The sequence below is a fragment of the Cetorhinus maximus genome, chromosome 29, assembly GCF_964194155.1.
Source record: "Cetorhinus maximus chromosome 29, sCetMax3.hap1.1, whole genome shotgun sequence".
NCBI lineage: Eukaryota > Metazoa > Chordata > Chondrichthyes > Lamniformes > Cetorhinidae > Cetorhinus > Cetorhinus maximus.
Window position 1 is genome coordinate 10495710 of NC_135907.1, and position 26518 is coordinate 10522227.

A 26518-nucleotide genomic window follows, 5' to 3' on the forward strand; every position below is an offset into this window, starting at 1 on the left:
CCATGTGATTGACAGCTGGCACTCGGACTCTAGCACTCCTGAGGGGGGTGGCCAGACCTTAACACATCTGCACACTGACCCACGCCAACATGGTACTCATCCTTCCTGAGCGCAGCAGATCATTGAAGTGTGTATGGCACTGCACCCATGTACGCTGCACCACATTATGGCTGCTCACCATTGCTGCCACCTCCTTCCATGCTCTCTTGGTGGGGTGTGGTGGCCTCCTCCTCCCATCCCTGGGGACAAGGGTTTCCCTCCTGGCTGCCACCTCCCCCAGGAAGGTGGCAAGGCATTCATCAGAAAAGCAGGGGGCTGAGTGCCCACAAGACCTGCCGTGTCCGGCCACACTCAGGTCCATCGCGAAGGTTCAGGGGACATCCTCTGTGACCGCCTTCCAGGGGCTACCTGGGTCACTATTAAGCCAGCCACTGAGTCTGGCAGCCAACAGGCCCTGCCCCCCCCCCCCCCATCCCCCTCAGCCCTTTCCAGCCAGTGCCGAGCCAGGTTTCACGCTGGGCGGGCCTTAATTGGCCCGCCAGCATGAAATCACGGTCAGAGCCCAATTGCGAGCAGTGGTCTATTTTGGGGCTGATCCCAGGCCTGCCCGTCCAACAAGGGAAACTCCTGCCCTGTGTTTTTTTATAATTTAAAGACCAGTAGAGTTAAATCCATTGACAGCTTTGAGAGTTCCAGTGAGTTTGACAGTTCTTTGACAGTTGATAGTTCTTTGACAGTTTGTCAGTTTTTTGACAGCTTTAGCAATTGCACTTTTTACACATAATCATGTCCACTTTCAACAATTTCAAAGGGTGCCTTACCTCTTCAAAAATGTACCCTGGCTATCCAAATAAATCCACCAAGTCCAGACCAGCTCTTACCTGTTATTTACGTCGGATTTCTCACTTCTGGCACACCAGAATCTCACTTCAGTGGAGGCAGCTGCTGATGTTTCAAATGGCTAGGTGCCTCTGTAAACCACGCACGCACGAACCCCAGCCCGACTCCAGTCCCACCCCTGCATAAATATTTTTTGGGGGCGGGACTGAGGACTTCTGGGTTCACCCGCCATTTTCGCCACAACAGAGAGCCTTTCCGTCATGCTGAAAATCTGGGCACTCCAGTCCTCTTGCACCATTCCCATATCTAAGGAGGATTGGAAAATTGTGATCAGAGCCTCCATTCTCTCAATCCTAACTTCCATCAGAAGCCTAGGATACATCCCACACAGACTGGGTGATTTTTCTACTTTGAGCACTCCCAGGCATTTAAGCATCTCCTCTTTTATCTATTTCTATCCTATCTTCTAAGGCTTTCTGCTTCACTTTGACATTGGCAGCATCTTTTCCTTTAATACCTCAACTACATCCTCTGCCTCGACAAGATGATCCTTTTTGGTACCTAATCAGCCCCACCCTTAATTATCCTTTTATTCTTTACATGTTTATAAAATATTTTAGTATTTAATGTTACCCATTAATCTTTTCTCACACTCTCTCATTACCTCTCTTATTTTTTTTCTTCATCTCTCCTCTACACTTTCTGCATTCTGCTTGGTTATCTACTGCATTATGAATGTGACATTTATCATAAACCATTTTAAGCTCTGTATCTTTAGTCATTCAGAGAGCTCTAGCTTTGAATGCCTTTCCATTCCCAGTCGTAGGAATGTGTTTAGTCTCTTCCCAAACTATCTCTTCTTTTAAGGTTTCGCATTGCTCAACAGTTTTTCTCATATTCTAAAGGTCTGATATTCAAACAAAGGAGATGATTGAAAATATGGGCTTGTTATAATTCAGGTATATCCAATTTCCATCATTTTTATGGCAGGGGATAAACTGTTGTACATAATTTTGTAGTTTGTTGAAGTGGTAGATTTGGAAATTGCTGAAGGAGATATGAGCACTAAGAGCATGACATTTATTTTCAAGTGAGGTCTAGATCATTCTGCCCTTGTCAGGAATATTTGGATTTTCCAAACTTTGTTCAGGATGTGTTCTGGCACTTTGGAACCTACTGTAATAATGCCTTTGAAAAAAATAATTAATTAGGAGATTAAGGATTAAGCAGGATCAAAACAAATTTTAAAACTGAATTTTGATGTAGTCACACCCAAATGTTAATCTGTCTTTTAATCTTTTAGAAGCAGACCAACCTGCTGTATATTTCAAACATTTGTTTTTAAACAACAACTTGCATCATTCCTTTAATATATAATTAGTGTCAACATACTTCACAGGGGAAGAAAGAACAAACACAAGCTTTTGTGAAGCATTAAATTGGTTTATAGACTCGTAACATTGTGGTGAGAAGTATAGAGGTAGTGAGGATTTAAGTGAGAGAATAGGGCCGAGACAATGGAGATTTTGCCTTGCTGGCAGTGTAGAGAGAGAGACAGAGAAGACCAGAGTCAGGGAATGGGAGGGAATGCATACCTGGAGAAGGTTGCAGAGATAGATTTGGGAGACACCTGGAGGAACTTGAGGATAAGAATTTTAACTCAACAATTTTGTGGACAGGAGCTAATAATGTAGGTCAGCCAGCAGGGAGCAAATGGAACTTAATGCAAAACATGTTGAGGGTAGCCACATTTTAGACCTGCTGGAGTCTGTAGAGGGGGGGATGCCAGGAAGGAGGGTGTGGAAGAAATTAAACCCTTGGTAATGTTATTAGCAAAAGAAGAGGTGCAATATAGGTAGGTGTACACTGGTGGTTTGAAGTTAAATCTGAGGTCACAAAGAACTGTACTGAGGTTGTGCACAGTCTAGTTGAGTGAAAAATATAAATAACACCAAGCTAGAAACTGATGTTGGTGGAAAGAGTGGAGGAAAATAGAGGAGGCTATTTGCAGGACACTGCTCTGTCCACTTTTAACAGACACTGTTAAAATCGACACTTCTATGGATTAACACTTGTTACAGTAACAATTGGGAATGTCAAACAAGCATATTACTGCTGAAGATAATAACAAATGGATAATTAATGTCAAACCTTTATTGCTGTTTGGACTTTACCAAAAAGTATGCCCAATAGAAAAAAATAAAAGCTATTACATGCTCCATTTTAAAAAAAAACTGAAATTCGTAAAACTACAATTATAAGGAACAGGCACCGTGCACCGATGGCCTCCAGTCCATTTCAATCCATTTATTGATCATTATTCCTATTTCCCGTAAATAATTTGTTTTTGGACAGTGCAGACCACTTCATAAAATCATAGAAACTTGCAACACAGAAGGAGGCCATTCAGCCTGTTGTGACTGTGTTGGCTCTGAAAGAACAATCATGCTTGGTTCCACATCCCCCTTGTACATCCATAACCCTCACTCTCACACATCTATCAATTCACTTTTAAAATTATTTACGAAATCAGTTTCCACCTTTTCAGGTAGCATGTTCCAGATCCTGACAATTCTGAGTGGAAAAATTACACCTCATCGCCCCTCTAGATCTTTGCCAAAAATGTTGCACCTATGACCTTTGTTCTTGACGACGACCCCCCCCCCCCCCATCTACTCTATAAAAAACCTCAAATCATCTTGAAAACTTCTATTAGTTACCTCTTAAACTTTTCCTGTTCCAAGGAGAACAGTCCTAACTTTTCCAACCTGTTGTCATAATCGATGTTCCTCATCCCTGATGACATCCCAGTAAACATCCTCTGGACCCTTTCTATGGCCTTTATCTTTATCTGAAGTGTGGTGCCCAGGATTGTCCACAATAATCTGACACTTAACCAGTCATTTCTAAAATTGCAGAATGATCTCTTTGCTTTTATATTCTATTAATTTGCTTTTTTAACCACTTTATCAACTTGCCCTCCCAACTTTAAGGATTTGTTTGCATCTGCTTATCTACATTTTCGAAATCATATCATTTATTGTATAGAGTTCTGAAGAAGAGTCATATTCAACTCAAAATGTTTCTCCCTCTACAGATGCTTCCAGACCTGCTGAGTATCCCCAGCACTTTCTGTTTTTTATTTCATTTGTTGTATATTGTCTTTCCATATTAATGCTCCCAAAGTGCATCACTTCACACTTCTCCACATTGAAGTCTATCTGTCATGCTTCTGCCCATGTCACCACCCTCCCTTTGTCATCCTGAAGCCTATAATTATCATAAACTCTATCTACTAATTTGCCAAGTTTCATATAACCTGCAAAGCTTATAATGCTGTTCCCCAGACCTGATCTAGGGCTTTTATAAAAAATGAAAAGAGTAACAAACCTAAAACTTACCCTTGGTGAAGACCACTATAATTAGCCTGAAAAACATCCATGCACTACCACCGTTTTCTTTCAGTCACTAACACAATTACATATCCATACTGCCACTTTGTAATTCTGTGGGCTTCCATTAACTGCACAATTACATATTATTACATATAACATACACCACAGAAACAAGACATTTGGGCCAACTGGTTCATGTTTATAGTTATATTCCACTGAGCCTACGTCCACTCCGCTTTAACACTATCAGCATTTTCGTCTATTCTTTTCTCTCTCAGATGCTTATCCAGCTCCACACTTAAATGCATATAAGCTACTTAACTCAATGGGCGGAGTCATCCCAGATTTGCACTAAGTGCCAGTAGCGGGCGGCTAAAACTACGTTTTACCCGCTGACCACGATGGTGGGTTTTCGCGCCATATCATCCCAAAAGATCGAAAATAGGATAAAACAATGAATAAAAATGAAAATAAATAAAAATATGTGGATAAAAAGTAAAAAATGAATGTTGAAAAAAGGGCATAAAAAAGGGGTGAGGATGGAGGAGAGAGTTCATGGTCTGAAGTTGTTGAACTCAATGTTAAGTCCGGAAGGCTGTAAAGTGCCTAATCGGAAGATAAGGTGCTGTTCCTTCAGTTTGAGTTGGGCTTCACTGGAATGTTGCAGCAGGCCAAGGACGGACATGTGGGCATGAGAACAGGATGGTGTGTTGAAATGGCAAGCGACAGGGAGGTCTGGGTCATGCTTGCAGACAGATCGAAGGTGTTCTGCAAAGTGGTCATCCAGTCTGCGTTTGGTCTCCCCAATGTAGAGGAGACCACATTGGGAGTGGTGAATGCAGCAGACCAAATTGAAGGAGGTGCAATGAAGCGCTGCTTCACCTGAAAGGAGTGTTTGGGCCCTTGGACGGTAAGGAGGGAGGAGGTAAAGGGGCAAGTGTTGTATCTTCTGTGATTGCATGGGAGAGTGCCGTGGGAGGGGGATGACGTGTTGGTAGTGATGGAGAAGTGGACCAGGGTGTCCCGGAGGGAACGGTCCCTACGGAAAGTCGACGGGGGGTGGGGGGGTTGGGGGTGAAGGGAATATGTGTTTAGTGGTGGCATCATGCTGGAGTTGGCGGAAATGGTGGAGGATGCTCCTTTGAATGCAGAGGCTGGTGGGGTGAGAAGTGAGGACATTGGGGAAACTAACATGGTTCTGGTAGGGAGAGGAAGGTGTGAGGACAGAGGCGCGGGAGATGGGTCGGACACGGCTGAGGGCCCTGTCAACCACTGTGGGTGGGAAACCTCGGATAAGGAAGAAGGAAGACATGTTAGAAGTGCCTTTTTGGAAAGTGGCATCATCAGAACGGATGCGATGGAGATGAAGGAACTGAGAGAATGGGATGGAGTCCTTACAGGAAGCAGAACCTGGAAGAATGAGAGGTGATCAAATTGAAACATGTAAGAATCTGAGGGGACTTGACAGAGTAGATGCTGAGAGGATGTTTCCTCTCGTGTGGAAACCTAGAGCTAGAACTAGGGGACACAGTCTGAAATAAGGGGTCTCCCATTTAAGACAGATGAGGAGGAATTTCTCTCGGGGCCGTATGTCTTTGGAATTCTCTTCCACAGTGAGCGGTGGAGGCTGGGTCATTGAATGTATTCAAGGCTGAGTTAGACAGATTTTTGATGACGGGGAGTCAAAGGTTATGGAGAACAGGTAGGAAAGTGGAGTTAAGGCCACAATCAGATCAGCCATGATCTTATTGAATGACAGAGCAGACTTGATGGGCCGAATGGCCCATTCCTCCTATTTCTTATGATCATATCTAATATCACAACTTCCTTCTTTACTACTACATTGACAGCGTCTTTTTCTCCAGTGAAGAACAATGCAAAGTACTCATTTAGTACCATGCCCTCTGCCTCCATAAGAAAATAAAGCCAGTTTGTGCATTCACACCAGAGAAAATCTTTTTTGCAAGAGGCCCTTTGAGAAAAACAAAATATTTTAAATATCCTACTTAAAATTTAGCCGCTTATTTATTTTATGAAACAGGTATTAGGTTAACACAGCAGCAGCAGTGACTTCCGGAAACCATGATCTCCGCTCAACAAAAACATTTGTCTCAAATTGGGGTAGTCACATTATTTCTGGCAATTCTCACTCCTGACCAATATCAATACTTCAAATACCATGAAAAAAAGCTGAGTTTTCTTCGTGAGATTCTAAGAAACTGATGCTGGTTTTAAAAAAAACTGGCAATTGTCAAATTATTAACAATTGCATTATTGTGTATGTTTCTATGTTTCCTAACAAATACACATGAATAAGGCTGTAAATTTGATTGTTCATTTAATTGATGCCAACATTCAAGTATGTTGCATAGGTGAACATACCAAAATTAGGGAATGGATTGTTTCTGAAATCCAAAAATTTGAGGATGCTTGTTCCATTTCTTTGCTCGTGTGATCTCCTTCACCAATGAATTGTTATCTTCGACCTGATTTTACTCTTCAGTCAGATACAATTCCTGTGGAACTTCCAAAGTTTTAATTCAAAGAAGTTTTGAAATCAAATAAATCCCACTTAACGAAACACACAACTGCTGACTGTTTGGTTTTGAAGTTGGGAATTGATAATTCTGCAGTAACTTTCTGTATCATTGACAGGTGAACACCAGATGGAATTACTGGATTATGTAGCAGCCAAATTTCATGAAGAAGGCGGAATTTTTAAACTCTTGGTATAAGCTACACTCAACTTGAATTGTAATTTGTTAACTAATAGGATTTTAACTGGTAATTGTCTGTAATCGCATATTTCTGTTTTGTATTTGAGGAATGTTATTGAAGGTGGGCACTTAGTCTGCTTGTTGATGGTGTGATAGGTCCATTCTCTGCTTATTTATAGTGTTGGGCCTTTTAATCTCATTGTTTATTGGGGAGAATGCCTAGCATCTTGCTATTTATTGGGTAGGGGGGCCCATCATCTGGCTATTTAGTGGGGAAGGGGTCTATAATCTAGTTGTTTATAATCTATAATCTAGGGGCCTATTAACTTATCTTCCATTGCTGCTCCACAATTTTGTATATGGCCCGAGGCTCAGCACCTGCGGCTGGGTAAGTGTGGCTGGAACTGCCCTCTGATGGGGACTGCCCACTGCTGTCTCTGTCTCCATCTCCTACTGACATGTGCCATGATGCTCTCCTTGGTGCTATCCATTCTAAAGTTGCCTGAGGAATGTGGATTTGCACTATTGTGGGGTAAGCTTGGCTCCAGTGATTGTGGTTCCTCAGAGTGCAAGTCACTCTGAGGAACTTGCAGCCCCCCGGCAACATTCAGCCCACTTCTCTGCAATGCAGTATGTGCTTGACTCTGGCCAGCTTGGTAATCAGGGCCCTCTCCTACACCAGCCACACAAAACCTAACTTATGGAGGTGCTGATACACAAGCAGTGGCTCCTGGAGAATAGGCACCATTCCTGCTGAGGAAAGTTCCGGCTGGAAGTGACCACGTTCCAGATCCTCATCAGTTCCTGATAAAAGACAGGCAGCCCTCACAAAGATGCAAGGAGGCCTCCAGGTTTATAAACAATGTCATAATTGAGACTGAACAGCTGGTAGAAGAAATGTTGTCAGCACAGACTATCTAGGAGAAACCTTGATGCACAGTTATCTGCAGGATCTGAGGGCGGAAAGTTGCCATGAGTGTGAAGGCCCACCAGCGCATGACTACCCTTCCTAAGCCAGAGACTCAGCACTGAGGCTAATGTGCCCCTTTATCCCAGAAGAAGTAGAGACAAACTTATTCTGTATCTTATCAACGAACTTGTTGGCCAGGGAGGTGGGGGGAGGGGGATGCTTTGGGAGTGATTAAAGTGACTAACTGGTATCACAGCATAGCGGCCATGAGTTGGCTTATGACCAGCAATCAACTCCTGTAGGGAGTCCAGTGCCCTAGGTGAATGGTGACCTTGGCCTCCAGGTCAACGAGATCCGTGATCATGAACAGCATGAAAAAAAAAGATAGCCATCTGTTTATGCAACTCCAAATACTTTATTGTATTCTGCTCTGTAGGGTTTATTTATTCAGCTGTGCAATGGAAGGCTCAGCAGATTGACCTTCAATCAAAGAAGTTAGGCATCTGTTTTTCAATTTCACAGGCTCAACAGATGTCTGTATTTTAAATCAATGTTAAAATGAAAGCATGGGAATCCAGTTGATAAGTTAAAATCTTAATGCAATAATATTGAATGCGGAAGAATAATTTATCCACTAGATAAAGTACTCTAATGCATCTGAACACTTTCACAAAGCTGGTCAATTTAATGGCCACCTACCTTTTAAGAACAAATCCCTATCATTAATCACTGTATCAAAAACATATTTAACTTATCAAACACCACTACATTAGCACATGTGAAATTTGTCAGCACCTTTTGAACTTATTTGTGAAAACATTCCTGATTCTGGACAGGCTTCCCAATAGTTCATGACTCCTTTTAGGTGCCATGAGCAATGTTGCCTAACAATAGAGGCCCAACACAATGGAAAAAGAGGGGGGGGTTTAAAATGCCCATGCCATCAACGGAGTAGGGAAGGATGGAAGTGATGTGTGTGAGCTCGCTACCTGTATGCTTATCCCAGGACCTTAAAAATCCTGGAAACAGGTGCTGCCCGCATTTATAAATGTCCCACCTCGTTTCTGACTAGGACAGAGGCATGAAAATCCAGCCGTGTGTCTAAAAGGACATAGGTGAGCCCTTGGCCCACCACCTCCCTATAATCAAATACTATTAATATCCAATTAACATATTTAAAGGAGAAAGAAATTGCAGGATATGGGGAACAAGCCAGCGAGTGAGGCTAACTGGGTTGCTGTTTGAAAGTGCCAATGGCCTCCTTCTATGCTGCACTATTTTATGGTTCTTTAAGTCAGGACAAGTTGATAAAGCTGTTAAAAAAGCACATGATGGGCTATTGCCTCCTTGTGTGCTGTACGATGATCTCTCACTATTCCTGTCAGTACACCATGCATCATCTATAAATTGTAGAAAGGTTAGTTTCCTGGCAACTTGTTAATTGTATAAATTAAGATTAAGTATATATGTGGAGGGCAGATATAGAGACATTTATTGAGACTGTTCTGGCACAGGTAGTAGAGTTAGGAGCTATACATTTGCAATGCCTCACTTTAAAACTGAGTAATGATTGACTTCTGGTCTCTTCCTTCACCAACTGGCTGTAAGAAGTTTAACAAACTCATGTTCTCTTTCTTAATATATCTTGAAAAGATCCTGGTGGATTCAAGTGAATTATTTTCATTTCTGACATAATTGCCTTGATTGTTAACCCCCTTAAAGCCAAGAATGAGTTTGAGAAGGGTATTAAAAAATTACTTAGAATTCAACACCAACGTGCCACGTATGCCCTGTTGTCTGCATTATTTCAGTGGGTCACTTACCTGAGATATTTTAATTGGGCTTCCACTTATTGGTGCTGCACGGATTTCCCATGGGTTGGGGAACTTAGCTGTGAAGGGGCATCTGGAGCTGCCGGCTCCGCAAGGTAGATGACTGTTTCAGCACTCCTTCTCAAGTCCATGAGCATTCTACCCAGGCACTGCAAGGAAACCTTGGAATTCCACTTCCCATTCACCGGTCTGTCTTCCCTGACCCGACTATGAGCCTCTCTCTCTACTCCTGATTGCAGGTCACCCCCCACCCCCCCAACTCCTCCCACCAATCATCAGCCTCTGCAACCTTTCAGGTCTTTCTCACTCTCTCCAAGGACCCCCAGCCTTGGCTTCCTGCCTCCCACCCACCAACTAGGCCATCTAATTGACCTACTGCCAGATGAGAAATGTAGATAAAAATGTTAATGAGGTTCTGCCGTTAAATTGGTGAGGTCTTTGTGTCCCTGGCCTTAAGAGGTTCTTTAGCTGTTTTCAGCCTCACCTGCACCCTCCCTGTAAGTACTGGGGTCCATGTGTAATCTGTTAAATTCAGTTAACAATAGTCTAGAAAAAGGACATCAGATACTCCATAGCTTTGTGTACCTTCCGGTTGTTTTAACAGCTGTCAATTTGCAAACATCTCCAGGTCAGAGGGGCAATCTGAGTTCTTTTCCTTTTTAACTATACACAAAGTTGCACCAATGGTGATGTAGTTCTGATCCAGTATTTTTCTGTTTTGCTCATTAAATAAATATTTAAATTGTATATTTGTTCTTTAGATCATAGATTCAATCATGGCACTTTTCCGAGTGGATTTCAGTGGCCGTGGTGAGCTTGCAGAACGTCAGCAAAAACTGGCTCAGATGCTCTCCCGCCTGCAGAAAATCTCTGAAGGTAATTATTAACCAGGATCATGGATTTGAGAGTGCATTGTTTAGATGACGTACTGTTCTGAAGGATGAGACATCATGATGAACAGTGCATGATCTAGTAGTACATCATTTTGAAGTCTTTGTCCATTGTTGTCGGATTCCCTTAGTTGTCAAAGGTGGTGGTTTCTTGCACGCGTAAAGTCATCTGTCGTACGTTCTAGCTTGGCTGTGGAGCCCGATTTTGGCTTTCCATAGTGCGGGCAAGGGTGAATTGTCTGACTTTGTTTGGACCGCCAGTCTTTCTAGCTTTCTTTTTATTGTTTTTTTTCTTTATTCTTGCATGGGATGTGGACGTCACTGGCAAGGCCAGCATTTGTTGCCCAGCTGTACTTGCCCTTGCACTGGAATAGCTTGCTAGGTCATTTCAGAGGGCAGTTAAAAGTCAACCACATTACTGTGGATTTGGAGTCACATGTAGGTTAGACTGGGTAAGAATGGCAGATTTCCTTCCCTAAAACGGGTTTTTACAACAATTGATTGTTCATGGTCACCATTACCAAGACTAACTTTATACGAACATGTTAATTAGGAGCAGGAGTAGGCCACTCGGCCCTTCGAGTCTGCTCCGCCATTCAATGAAATCATAGCTGATCTGATTGTAACCTTAACTCCACTTCCCCGCCTACCCCGATGAGCTTTTGCCCCCCTTGCTTGTCAAGAATCTATCTAGGCTTTGTCTTAAAAATATTCTAAGGGCAGAATATTGCAGTCGGCATGTGGGGATGGGCCTGACACGCCAATGCGTAAAATGATGCGTGATGACATCGGGCATGCGCCCCGACGTTATCGCATGTCATTTTGATATTTCGTTGGGCGGGTCGTGCCGCAAGTGGCTGTGCGCACGCCGAGCTGCCAACGGCCTATTAAGGCCATTAAAAAAGTAATTAAACCTGTTTAGAACGCTGCCCGTCCAACCTTAAGGTTGGCGGGCAGGCAAAGAGCCCAAGTGGCCTTCGCATTTTTCAGGAATCCTCATTCGTGGGCGGGACAAGGTTTCCTGAAGCTTGTATAAAATAATTAGATAAATTTTCCAAACATCACAAACAGCTCATGTGACACTGTCACATGAGGGGACATGTTTAAATAAATTTTTACTTTATTTATTAAAAAGTCTTGTCACCCATTCAATCTCCCTGAGACAGCTCCGTGCCTCAGGAAGATTGCTGCGCTCTTCCGTGTGCATGCACAAAAGAGCACAGGCCCCAACTCTACCTCCTCCCCCAGCCCGCACAGGTAGCGCTGAGCGCTACTGGCTGCACGTTATGCTGGGCGGGCCTTAATTGGCCGCAAAATGGCGGCGTGCAGCCGATCGCGGGTGGCGATCAGCTCCACGCCCGCCCTCGCCCACTTCCACCCACCATAGGAAGAAGTCTCCCCTAAGACTCTGCTTCCACTGCCTTTGAGGAAGAGAGTTCCAAAGACTCTCAACCCTCTGAGAGAAAAAAATTTCTCCTCATCTCTGTCCTAAATGGGTGACCCCTTATTTTTAAATAGCGGTCTCCAACGCTAGATACTCTCGCACGGGGAAACATCCTCTTCACATCAACCCTGTCAAGACCCCTCATCTTACATGTTTCAATCAAGTCGCCTCTTACTCTTCTAAACTCCAGAGTAAACCTTGTCTGAACTGCTTTCAACACATTTACATCCTTCCTTAAAATAAGGAGACCAACACTGTACATAGTACTCCAGATATGTACTCACTAATCCCATGTATAATTGAAACATAAACTCCCTACTTTTGAATTCAATTCTCTTCATGATAACGTTCTATTAGCTTTCCTAATTTCTTGCTGTACCTGCGTACTAACCTTTTCCGATTTGTGCACTAGGAACTCTGCAATCTCTCACCATTTAGATAATATGCTTTTTTATTTTTCATGCCAAAATGGACAATTTCACACTTTCCCACATTATACTCCATTTGCCAGGTCTTTGCCCACTCACTTAACCTATCTATATCCCTTTATGTCCTCCTTGTGTCTTCTTCACATCTTACTATCCTACCTATCTTTGTTTCATCAGCAAATTTAGCATCCATAGCTTTGGTCCCTTTATCCAAGTCATTTATATAAATTGTAAAAAGCTGAGGCTCCAGCACTGTTCCCTATGGTACACCATTTGTTACATCTTACCAAGCAGAAAAAGACCCATTTATGCCTATCCTCTGTTTCCTGTTAGCTGCCAATATGTTGCCCCCTACACCATGAGTTTTTATTTTTCACAATAACCTTTGATGTGGCACCTTATCAAATGCCTTTTGGAAATCTAAATACAGTACATCCACCAGTTCCCCTTTATCCACAGTATATGTTACTTCTTCAAAAACTCCAATAAATTGGTTAAACGTGATTTCCCTTTCACAAAACCATGTTGACTCTGCTTGATTACCCTGAATTTTTCCAAGTACCCTGTTATAATGTCTTAAATAATAGCTTCTAACATTTTCCTGATGACAGATGTTAAGCTAACTGGCCTGTAGTTTCCTGTTTTCTGTCTCCCTCGCTATTTTCCAATCTAATGGAACCTTCCTCAAATCGAGGGAGCTTTGGAAAATTAAAACCAACGCATCAACTATCTCACTAGCCACTTCTTTAAAGACTCTAGTATGAAGTCCATCAGGACCTGGGGATTTGTCAGCCCACAGCTCCAACAATTTTCTTAGTACCACTTCCCTGGTGATTGTAATTTTCCCCTCCCTTCCATTTCCTGATTTACAGCTATTTCTGGGATGCTATCCTATATAGCGAAGACCGATGTAAAATACCGGTTTAATTCATCTGCCATCTCTTATTTTCCATTATTAATTCTCCAGACCCACTTTTTACAGGACCAATACTCACTTTGTTAACTCTTTTCTTTTTGAAATATCTATAGAAACGCTTACTATCTGTCTTTATATTTCTAGCTAGCTTTCTCTCGTACTCTAATTTTTCCTTCCTTATCAATCTTTTGGTCATTCTTTGCTGTTCTTTATATTCTGTCCACTCTTCTGACCTGCCACCCACCTTTGTGCAATTATATGCTTTTGATACTACCTTTAATTTTTTTTAGTTCACCACGGATGGTGGGACCTCTCTTTGGAATTTTTCTTTCTCGTTGGAATGTATCTGTTCTGTGTATTCTGATTTATCACCTTAAATGTCTGCTAGTGCATCTCTATTGACCTATCCCTTAACCTAATTTGCCAGTTCGCTTTAGCTAGCTGTGCTTTTGTACCCTCATAATTGCCCTTATTTAAGTTTAAAGTACTAGCCTTGGACCCACTCTTCTCCCTCAAACTGAATGTAAAATTCAATCATATTATGATCGCTGCTATCTAGGGACGCCTTCACTCTGAGATCATTAATTAATCGTATCTCGTTGCACAATACTAGGTCTAGTGCAGCCTGATTCCAGAACATGTGTTCTAAGAAACTATCCTGAAAACATTCTATGAATTCCTCATCTAGGCTACATTTGCCAACCTGATTTTCCCAGAGTATATGCAGATTAAAATCCCCCATATTATCGCCATACCTTTTTGACAAGCTCCCATATTCCTTCCTTTATACCCCGTCCTACTGTATGGTTACTGTTGGGCACCTGTACACCACGCTCATAAGTGACTTCTTGCCTTTATCATTTCTCATCTCTACCTAAACCATTTCTAAACCCTGATTTCCTGAACTTAGGTGATCCCCCTCTAATGTGCTAATACCATCATTGACTAGCAGAACCACCCCTCCCCCTTTTCCTAGCTTCCTGTCCTTCCTAAATGTCACGTACCCTTCAATATTCAGTTCCCAATCTATGTCATCCTACAACCATGTCTCTGTAATGGCTATCAGATTGTACTTATTTATTACCCTTTGCATTCTCAGTTCGTCGGTTTTGTTTTGAATGCAATGTGCATTCTTAGTTTTGTTCTTCTATTATTTTTGTAACCTCTAGCATTTTCTGCTTATTTACCCTTAGATTTGTACTCCCTGTACTCTCTGTCCCTTCCTGTCATGGCCTGCTTATCGTTTCCTGCATTAATACTTTTCTCTCTTATCCTTTTTCTACTCTTTGATTTATCACATATTCCTAAATTTGAATCCCACTATTTGGTTTAAAACCCTTTCCACTTCCCTAGTTATGTGGCTCGCTAGAACACTGGTCCCAGCATGGATAAGGTGTAGACCATCCCAAAGGTACAGCCCCCAATTTCCTCAGTACTGGTGCCAGGGCCCCTTGAACCGGAACCCACTTCCCCACACCAGTCTTTGAGCCACTTATTCATCTCTCTAATTTTAGGTACCCTATGCCAATTTGCACGTGGCTCAGATAATGATCCAAAGGTTATCACCTTTGAGGTACCACTTTATAATTTAGTGCCTAGCTCCTCATACTCTCTAGGCAGAACCGCTTTTCTAGTTCTACAAATGCCATTGGTACCTACACAAACCATGACAACTGGATGCTACCACTCGAACTGCAAGTTAATCTCCAGCAGATGTCCCAAACCCTGGCACTGGGCAGGCAACACAGACTCTCACTCTTTGCTGCATCGAACAGTGTCAATCCCCCTCACTATACTGCCCCCTACTACCACTACATTCATTTTTGCTCCCCCTACTTGAATGGCTTCCTGTACCAAGGTGCCATGGTCAGTTTGCTCATCCACCCTGCAGCTGTCACTCTCATCAAAACAAGCTAAGAGAACCTCAGACCTATTGGACAATTGCAAAGGCTGAGGCTCCTGCACTCCTGCCCTTTGGGTACCCTCACCTGCCTCACTCGCAGCCACACCCTCGTGTCCCTGACCAAATCAGGACACCGTATCCTAAGTAGTGCGACTGCCTCCCGATATAAAGCACCCAGGTACCTGTCCCCCTCCCTGATGTGTCGCAGTGTCTGCAGTTCAGTCTCCAGCTCAATGAACCTGAGCTGAAACTCCTCGAGCAGCAAACACTGCAGACGTGGATCACACTGAAATCCAGGAGCTCCCACATGCTGCAGTCTTGACACATCACCTGTCCTGCCATCCTTAATGTGATTTAATTGATTACTTAATGATATTATTCACTTATTTATTTCCCTTTTTTATATATTTTATTAACTTTACTACCAGTTTGTATACTATTTTAAACCTTAGGACTTAACTACGTACCAGATATTCACCAAACAGCTAGCTCAGTTTCCTGTAGAAGAATAAGAACCAATTTTTTTTTATTATTCATTCTCGGGATATGGGCTTTGCTGGCTGGGCCAGCATTTATTGCACATCCCTAGTTGCCCTTGAGAAGGTGGTGGTTAGCTACCTTCTTGAACCGCTGCCGTCCATGTGGTGTAGGTACACCCACAGTGTTGTTCAGAAGGGAGTTCCAGAATTTTGACCCAGCAACAGTGAAGGAACAGGGATATATTTCCAAATCAGGATGGTGAGTGACTTGGAGGGGTACTTCCAGGTAGTGGTGTTTTCCCATCTATCTGTTGCCCTTGTCCTTCTAGATGGTAGTGGTCATGGGTTTGGAAGGTGCTGTCGAAGGAACCTTGGTGAATTCTTGCAGTGCATCTTGTAGATGGTACACACTGCTGCAACTGTGCAACGGTGGAGGGAGTGAATGTGGATGTGGTGCCAATCAAGTGGGCTGCTTTGTCCTGGATGGTGTCAAGCTTTTGAGTGTTGTGGGAGCTGCACTCATCCAGGCAAGTGGGGAGTATTCTATCACACTCCTAACTTGTGCCTTGTAGAAGGTGGAAAGGCCTTGAGGAGTCAGGAGATGAGTTACTCTTCATACGATTCCTAGCCTCTAACCTACATTCCTATTGGGTGAAAAGGTTGAAAAAGGAAAGGAACACCTCCTTCCCTACCTCACCAACTCCCCCACTCACCAAACTCCCAGGTATGCACTCGTTTGCCTTAGCTGCACTAAAGAACCCTGAATATATAGTAAACTGAACTGGAGCTAGAGAAACCAGATTCAACCAGTTAGCTAATTAATTACTCAGATCTCTGAGTGTGTTTAACCTGCCTAAGGCTGGAAGAAAGAAAAAAACTTAGTCTACTTACACAGTACATTCCAGTCACTGCTAATTACAGACTAGACTAGATTTTTCAAACCTTAAACTCCCCAACTTACCAAACTCCCAGGTATGCACTAAGTTCCAAAGCTGTACTTGTTTGCCTTTCATAGTACAGATTTATTGATTGAATTTACATTTCTACTAGCTGCCATGGTGGTATTTGAATCTGGGTCCCCAGAACATTAACCTAGGCTCACAGAACTGCTCTACCTCAGGAATTGACATCTTCAGGAGAGCAGCGAAGTAATTAAAGAGAAAGTGAATTATACCTGAATACATACTGTTCCAAATATTGAAACAACAAGCTCTTCAAGTATTTCTGGATAGGATCAATTCAATGTGCTAAGAAAGAGGTTGGTCTTCTCTAAAGCCTCATCTTATTAAAAGTGAGACTGCATTAAGTTTTGAAAATTATTCTAGGGCAGATTCCTCTTTCCAGAATTGGAAGTTCCAACAGCTGGTGGTGCTGAAGTAGGGAATCATTTTTATTCATTCTTTTCTTGTAGAATATAATGTGGCTGTGTTTGTCACCAATCAGATGACTGCAGATCCAGGAGCTGCCATGAGGTAGGCACAAGGTTCATATCAGTTCAACTTGAGACGTGATCATCCAAAGGTGGGAAAGGAGGCAAACCAAAGAAAACAATTTTTAAGTATGTGAATAATGCTGAAAAATGGGTGTACTTTACAACTTCCAATTAATAGCACTTTTGATGTAGAAAAAGATCCTAAGATGTTTCTTAGCATTTTAATCAGACAGAAAATCATGCCAAGTGAAAGAAGACAATTCTGTGAGGGGTGATCAAGAACTTGGCCAAAGATGTGAGCTTTAAGAGAACCTTAAAACGGAGAGAAAGAGATAGAGAGATGCAGAGATTTAGATAAGGAATTCCAGAGCTTAGGACCAAGCCAGCTGAAGACAGCAGAGGCACAAATGTCAATGGTGGGATGTAGGAAGGAGAAAGCACAAGACACTGGGGTTTGACCACTGCAGAGTTCTAGGGCGTTTTGGGGCGGGAGGATTTTACAAAGGTAGGAAGAGTCGAGAGCATGAGATTTAAAAAAGAGAATGAGAATTTTATATAGGATAAGGTACAGTGTTGTCCAATACAGTAGACAGTAGCCACATGTTGCCAATTCTATTTTATTTTATTTGGTCATGTGAGCATCATTGGCAAGGCCAACACTTGTCCATTCCTAATTGCCCTTGAGAAGGTGGTGGTGAGCCACCTTCCTGAGCTGTAGTCCATCTGGTGTAAGTACAATGCTGTGAGGAAGGGAGTTCCAGGTTTTTGATCCAGCTATGGTAGTGCTACACAACATGATGGGGGGGGTATCCTTAGTGTGAAGATGGGACTTTAACTCCATAAGGACTGTGTGGTGGTCACTCCTACCAATATTCTATAGGACAGATGCATCTTCAACAGGTAGATTGGTGAGGGCGAAGTCAAGTAGTTTTTTTTTCCCTCCTGTTGGTGCTCTCAACTGGACCTGCAGGCCCAGTCTGGCAGATATGTCCTTCAGGATTTGGCCAGCTCAGTCAGCAGTGGTGCTACCAAGCCACTATTGGTGACAGCCATTGAATAGGAGGAGGCAGTGGCACAGTGGTACAGTGGTATTGTCACTGGACTAGTATCCCAGAGACCCAGGGTAATTCTCTGGGTTCGATTCCCACCATGGCAGATGACTACGAAACCAATGCCAACCCCTCTGGTTCACTTAGGGAATCTGCTGTTCTTAGCTGGTCTGGCCTACATGTGACTCCAGACCCACAGTAATGTGATTGACTCTGAGAAATGCCCTCTGAACAAGGGCAATTAGGGTTGGGCAATAAATGCTGGCCTAGCCAGTGATGCCCACATCCCTTGAACAAATAAAAAAGAGTCCCTCACCCAGAGTACATTCTATGCCTATGCTACCCTCAGTGCTTCCTCCACATGGTGTTCAACATGAAGGAGTACTGACTCATCAGATGAGGGAGGTGGGGTAGGTGGTAATCAGGAGTTTTCCTTGTCCATGTTTGATCTGATGAAACTTCATCTGGACCCTTGTGAATGGTATCCCACTGTGCTGACACCTTTAGTGGGTCTGGCCTGCCAATGTGTAATGGAGGATTCAGAGACATTGACTGTAAGGTATGATTCAATAAGCATAACTATGGCAGGCTTTACTAGCCTGTGGGACAGCTCTCCCAATTTTGGCACAAGTCGCTAGGTGTTAAGGAGGAGAAGGCTACATTTTGTAAAAGTTTAACCTGGATTGTACCCTTGTAATGTTGTTTTTGAAATGGTTTTGAATGTGATTGAAGATATTTTATGAATAAAGTATATTTTTACAAAAAAAAAAGTTAAGGAGGAGAAGGCGTGTCTTTGTTATTTCCAAAGCCTAAGTCAATCCCAGGTAGTCTGTCTGGTTTTATTCTTTTTCAACTTTTCTTTAGCAGCTTGATGCAACTCAGTGGTTTGCTAAACCATTTCAGAGAGCAGTTAATAGTCAATCACATTGCTATGTGGCCTGGAGTCATAAGTAGGTCAGACCAGGTAAAGACTTCCCTCATTACCTTCCCTCAGAGTTGAGCCAAATATATTTTTAAAATTTGTTTACGGGATATGGGCGTCACTGGCGAGGCTGGCATTTTTTGCCCATCTCTAGTTGCCCTTGAGAAGGTGGTGTTGAGCTGCCTTCTTTAACTGCTGCAGTCCCTGTGGTGTAAGTATACCCACAGTGCTGTTAGGGAGGAGTTCAAGGATTTTGACCCAGCGACAGTGAAGGAATGGCGATATTTTCCAAGTCAGGATGGTGGGTGGCTTGGAGGGGAACTTCCAGGTGGTGGTGTTCCCATGTATCTGCTGCCCTTATCCTTCTAGATTGCAGTGGTTGTGGGTTTAGAAGGTGCTAGGTAAGTTTCTGCAGTGCATCTTGTAGATGGTACATGCTGCTGCCACTGTGCTTCAGTGGTGGAGGGAGTGAATGTTTGTGGATGGGATGCCAATCAAGAGGGCTGCTATGTCCTGGATGGTGTAAAGTTTCTTGGGTGTTGTTGGAGCTGCACTCATCCAGGCAAGTGGAGAATATTCCACTCCTGACTTGTGCCTTATAGATGGTGGACAGGCTTTGGGCAGACAGAGGTCAGTTACTCGCCATAGGATTCCGAGCCTCTGACCTGCTCTTGTAGCCACGGTATTTATATGACTAGTCCAGTTTAGTTTCTGGTCAATGATAACCCGTAGGATGTGGATGGTAGGGGATTCAGCAATGTCAAGGGACAATGGTTAGATTCTCTCATGTGCAAGCCTTTCCCCTCCCGCACCTCCATGAGTCTCTGTACAACCCATCCCTCTTGTGCTACACCATCCCCCCCCTCGTCGTATTCCGGAGTCTGCTTACATCCCCTCCCATTCATACAGTTCATTTCCTATGCACCCCTTTCAGGGCAGAATTTTGCCGTCGGCGAGCAGGGGGTGGGGCCCGCTCGCCGATGCATAAAATGACGCGGGATGATGTCGGGCGGAACCCCCGACGTTATCCCGCCCCATTTAAATTTTCAGGAAGGCGGGGGCGCAGCAAAATCAGCTGCGGGCCCGCCGACCTGTCAATGGCCAATGGAGGCCATTGACAGGATCATTTAACCAATTGAAGGACCTGCCGTCCAACCTTAAGGCTGGCGGGTCGGCCGGGAGCCCCAACGGCAAATAGAGAAAACGGTGGCGGGATGAGGTTTCATGCAGGGTTTTAAAAATTTTAATAAAGTTATTATGTAAATTATGAACATGTCCCAACTCATGTGACATTGTCATACGATGGGGACATGTAAGGGATTTTTTTTCTATTTTTAATATTTTTCAAAGTCCAGGCGATCCCCCTGAAGCTGCACTTAGCCTCAGGGAGATGTACGCTCTTTCGTGTGCATGTGCGAAAGAGTGCACCCTCACTTTTAGGGAATCCCCTCCTGCCCACACAGGAAGCGCATAGTGCTTCCCGCCAGACGTCATGCTGGGCGGGCCAATTAAGGCCCGCCCAGCATGACGTCCGGTAAAATGGCGATGCGGCCCGCTTCGCTGGCGGGGATCGACTCCCCGCTCGCCGGAGATTGGGTCGGGCCCATGTGCCCGACAGGCAGAAAATTCTGCCCTCAATGTCTGCCATTTGTAGTCTTCCATTTCAGGCTCCAGCTTCCCCACCCTCGGTCTCACCTCTGTCTGCCATCGTCCCGTTTCCACCCCAACCTCACCATACCTCATTATCCCTCATGTCTCTGTCATCCTTCCCCCCCACCCCACCTCGGTTTCAGTGCTGGTCTCTGTTTCAGAGTGCAGCCTGCCTGAGACACCCAGCACACGAGTGCTGTCCTCCCTTAGTATGGAGGCACTCACCATGAGAGCAGACCAACCCTACATCCCCACCGGTGTGGCGTAAAACTGGCATTGCCGAGAAACCAGAGGAGTGCTGTTACAGGTAGGTTTTGAATGTTGCACTCACCTCGAAATCATGAGCAAAGTGTGGGCTTCATTCCACCTCCGCCTCAACAATATGTGTGGCTGGGGAAGGCAAAAGGAGGCCAGCCTGCTACTTTTGCAACTCAGTCTAAAAGATGGGAAGGAAGCTGGGATACTTCCTTTAGGGGCTTTCCCTGTGCCCATTGGGGGCAAACCCCCCCCCCCCCCCCCCACCTCAAGATTGTACCTTTGTGCCTCCCCCTTGGGGTGCATGGAGGGGTAGAGAGAAATGGTGGAGAGGTAGAGCTGGTTACTGTACTCCACACAATTGATTGCTGCGTATGCAATTAAAACAATAAGGAAATTAATTTTCTTAATTAAACAGAGGTTAAAAATTAGCCTGTTGCTTATACCTACTGCTGACATGCACTGGCTGCATGGGAACTGTAAAAAAGTAATGACATTTTTGGCATGCAGACCTGAAAGCTATCTGTAAATGTCATCTGAAGCACTCTTCATGTCTTGTTGAAGCACTGTTACCTGAATCTCTTTGCTCAAGAGGACAGGCGCTGAGCATTAGCAGCCATGAAACATATGTCTGTGTTTATTGCATAGACTAACTTATATTTTGTAGTGGTTTCACAGCTTGGTTACGCAATAGTGTTTTATCTCTTGTTATAATCAATTTTTGTTTCTTGATGTCTTGCCAAGTTTCCAGGCAGATCCAAAGAAACCGATTGGTGGTCACATTCTGGCTCATGCATCTACTACAAGGATTAGTCTGCGGAAAGGGCGAGGTGAACTGCGCATTGCAAAAATCTATGATAGGTAATGTGACTTTACACCAACAACATTCGGTGCATATGTAAGGCCCACTGCAGGCTTCATAATGTGTGATTGAGAAACTTAGTTGTGAGTAGGGAAAATGATTTGTTATTACTCAGACGTATCCTGAAATTATTACTATTGCTGTCACTAGCAGTATGTAAATTTTTAATACTTTAGCAAATAATGTTATAACAGCAAGTTCAAACATTTATGGGATGTTACACCACTTATTTACCTGCTATAATTATAATGTATTCACCATTAGTAATGTAGCTCATTTAAAAACATGCCCTTTGTAAAGAATTAGTGAGGACATAAACATTAGGAGCAGAAACAGGCCATGACCCACTAAGTCTTGAAAGGTTTTGTGGATTAATCCTGCCTACAGATTTAATAAATCTTTCACTCATTATGTGAATGCGCCATGGTAGCAACATTATGATACTGGGAGAATGTTGCTGATTTTTCTTTAAGAGAAGAAAGATATGACTTCAATGCCATTAGTGCCCATTGCAAAATCAAGATTGCCCTTATTGCAGAGTGCCCTAAACTACTTGCCTTATGAACAGGACATCTGAGGAAGCTAGCTTTGCTCAGCACTGACTCCATCCCATATTCTCGGAACAGGGGTTATTTATATAACAGGATCAGGTGACTACACGTATCATATCACAAAAGGGATATAATAAAGGGGCATTAACCCGCAGATGTAGCAGCACTGGCAGGCTGTTGTCTCAATGACAGCTGATCCTTTTGGGATTGATTATCATTTTCCATTTGTTATTTTGAGCTGTGTATTAGGCACCCGAATGGAACATGTTCCTGTGAACAGCAGAATAGGTCCTGCTGAGTCCATCATGACCTCATCTAGGGGAATTCCAGGAGGTGATGGCATAGTGGTATTGTCACTGGACTAGTATTCCAGTGTAATCCTCTGGGGACCTGGGATCAAATCCCACAGCAGATGGTGAAATTTGAATCCAACAAAAATCTGGAGTTAAAAGTCTCATGATGACTGTGAAACCATTGTCAATTGTCGTAAAAACCCATCTGGTTCACTAATGCCCCTGATCCTTACCTGGTCTGGCCTACATGTGAATTCCAGACCCACAGCAATGTGGTTGACTTTTAAAATACCCTCTGAATAAGGGCAATTAGGGATGGGCAATAAATGCTGGTCACCAGCGATGCCCACATCCCATGATGAATATTTAAAATATATATATAATCTCAAACGAGGGGAGACAGAGATAGTGGTAATGTCACAGTGATAATGTCACTGAACCACTAATTCAGAGGCCCAGGCTAATGCTGTAGGGACAAGGGTTCAAATCCCACGGCTGCTAATGCCCTTCAGGGAAGGAAATCTGCTGTCCTTACCTGGTCTGGCCTACATACAGAACTGCCGAAGGGTCATGAGGACTCGAAACGTCAACTGTTTTCTTCTCCACCGATCCTGCCAGACCTGCTGAGTTTTTCCAGGTAATTCTGTTTTTGTTTTGGATTTCCAGCATCCGCAGTAGCTTTTAGCTTTTAGATTCAACTCAAAACTGGACATTCATGAGGTGCTGTGAGCCATCATGCAGAATTATATTTAACCACAATCTATGATCTCATGGCCCAGCATGTGTCTCACTCTACCATTACCAACAAGCTAAGGAATCAACTAAGGTTCAATGTAGAGTGCAGGAGGGCATGCCAGAATCAGCACCAGGCGCACATAAAAATGAGATGTCACCCTGGTGAAGCTACAATACAGGACTACATGCATGCCAAACAGTGGAAACAACATGCGATAGACAGAGCTAAGCAATCCCACAACCAACAGATCATATGAAAGCTCTGCAGTACTGCCAGATCCAATCATGAATGATGGTGGACAATTAACTAACTAACCGGAGATGAGGCTCCACAAATTTCCCCATCCTTAATGTTGGGGTGCTCAACCTGAAATGTTAATGCCACAGATCCTGCCTGACATGCTGAGTATTTCCAACATTTTTGATTTTTATGCCCAGGTATGTCCTATCTGCGAAAAGCAGGACAAATCCAACCTGGCCAACCAGTTTACTCTGGGTCATCAGAAAAGTGATGGAAAGTGTCATCAACAGTGCAGTCAAGTGGCACTTACATGGCAATAGTGACTAAAATTAATAAGGAGGGAAAAATTAGAGTACGAGAGAAAGCTAGCTAGAAATATAAAGACAGATAGTGGGCAGAATTTTGCCCTTGGGTGGAGGCGAGCGGGAGCAGTCGGGAAGCTGACCGTCGCCCGCAATCGGGGCCTGACTGTGATTTGACGCTGGCAGGCCAATTAAGGCCTGCCCAGCATGAATGCCAGCTGCCAAATGTCAGAGAAGAGTTGGGCAGGGATAGGGGCCTATTGGCCGCCGGGTCCAATGGCGACCCAGCAGCTGGTTCAAAAACGCCACAGGCAGCCCCAGGGAGGCTGCGCATGTCGGAGCTGCAGCAGTGACATGGCTGCAAACAAAGATGTAAAGACCAAGCGGGAGGTGAGGCCCAGGGCGCCGGCAGTCGGAGGACTGCTGGAGACCAGGACGATGCTCAGTCAAAGGCTGATGATCGGCCTCTGGAGTTGTCAATTAGGCAGATGCTGGATGTCCAACGGGATGTAAAGGAGGATCTGGCAGAGAACCAAGAGGGTATGTGTGCCATGGTCTCCATTGTGGAGAAGTCCCTGTGGAGCATGAGCACTGCGTTGACCCTCATGGCCGAGCGCAATGCATCCTCCATGGAGAGAGTGGCGACTCTCATGGAGAGGCTGCTCCAGGAATAGAATCAGGGGTTCCTGGGGTTGCATTCCGCCCTGCAAGCCTTCATATAGGCCCTGACCTCAGCTAGTCAGTGTCCGTGTGTGAAATGGATGGGGCACCCAATATCCCAGCTAGGTGCCCATCCATCAATGGCGAGCAGGGAGATCCACAGCGATCTCACTTTGGCACATAAGCTTCTTGTCGTCTCTGTGGGCTCCTCTCAGGACACTCTGGATGATGGCAGCTGCTCCTCTGCCCCTCTGTCAGTGACCGTGGCATCTATTGATGCTGCCACGACTAGGTGATGCCTAGTTGGTGCCGTGGCACTGGCCGCTCAGTCCCAGGCAGGACCATCACAGGCTCCACTGGCTAGAGAACAACCACCAAGGTCATGAAGGCCAACAAGACAGCAGGGTCAGCAGGCTGTCTCCAATGTTGGTGCCAGTGAAGGGGGAGCACCTAGATGTAGCACCCGTAAACGTAAAGCACCTTAAGCACAAGAGAGACTGGTCACGGGTGATCTTTTGTTCCCCCATTTTGTTTTACTTTTTTTAATGGTGTGACCAATCGTTGCAAAGCCTCTGGCTCGCTCAGCCTGGCTGGCCTCGTCTGTACGGAAATGCATGAAAGTCAGTACCTGCCTGAACAGAGCTTCTGTCACCAGCTTTGAACATAAGAAATAGGAGCAGGAGTAGGCCATTCGGCCCCTCAAACCTGCCCCGCCATTCAATAAGATCATGGCTGATCTGCCCCAGGCCTCAACACCTCTTTCATGCCAGCTCTTCATAGCCCCCAACTCCCCGATATTTTAAAAATCTTTCTACCTTCTCTTCCAGCACCAGATATTGTTCTGTTCAATAATATGAGTTCCAACATTAAATTACATTTGCTTTTGTGTTTGGCCTGAGTATGCTTCATTTGTTTTTTAGGTGCAGGGTAGACCAGTATGTAATGCTGGACGTGGGTGGCTCGAAACTTTATTGCACAGGCACTGAGTGTATCTTGGGGGGCAAAGGAAAGGGTCATTTTTGCGATTCAGGATGGCGGCAGCAGCTCAGGCATGAGGTTGTAGTTCTTATTTGGCAGCCTAGTTGAAGGAGTGTTGGATCAAGGTGCCCCTGCCTCCCTGGAGGTTACCGAGTTCTGGCTCCATGCCCTCAGCGCTCTCCTCACCGTGCTCCTCTTCTGATTCACTACTGGACTCATCATCTGTGGCCTATGCAGCTGTGTCAACATGCTCTTCCTCCAGTGGGTCCCCCCTTGCCAGTGCCAAATTGTGGAGAACACAGCATGCAACCGCTATTGGGGGTATTGCAGTGCACCCCCTGATTGGTCCAGGCATCGGAAATGCATCTTCAGAAGACCTATGGTTCTCTCTACCACCACCCTTTTGGAGTCACGGCTCCTGTTTTACCGCTGCTCCGCCTCTGTTCTTGGGTGGCGGAGGGGCATCATGAGCCACCTTTTCAAGGGTTAGCCCTTGTGACCCAGCAGCCATCAATCTAGTCGGGCATCCAGTGAAGAGCCTCGGCATCTGGTAGTGTCTCAGGATGTACGTGTCATGGGAGCTGCCTAGGTACCTTGCACAGACATGCAGAATCTGCAACCTGCACGTTCATGGAGTGGAATCCCTTCCTGTTAACGAAGGCACCCGGCTGACCCGATGGCGCCTTGATGGCCACGTGTGCAGTCAATGGCACCCTGGACGCGGGGGAACCCAGCAATCGCTGCAAAGCCTCTGGCTTGCTCAGCCTGGCTGGCCTCATCCGTACAGAAATGCATGAAAGTCAGTACCTGCCATTTGGCCCCTCAAACCTGCCC

The 26518-nt window shown here is 44.5% G+C and overlaps 1 protein-coding gene across 1 annotated transcript in view; it reads left to right on the top strand.

Annotated features, from left to right (window-relative positions):
• Positions 1-26518, top strand: part of dmc1 (DNA meiotic recombinase 1) — a 79105-nt gene that overhangs the window by 43308 nt on the left and 9279 nt on the right. Inside the window, exons 9-12 of the mRNA XM_078532151.1 lie at positions 6891-6964; positions 10456-10570; positions 17166-17226; positions 21807-21923. Coding sequence (XP_078388277.1) covers positions 6891-6964; positions 10456-10570; positions 17166-17226; positions 21807-21923 — 367 coding nt within the window. The remainder of the gene's footprint in view (positions 1-6890; positions 6965-10455; positions 10571-17165; positions 17227-21806; positions 21924-26518) is intronic.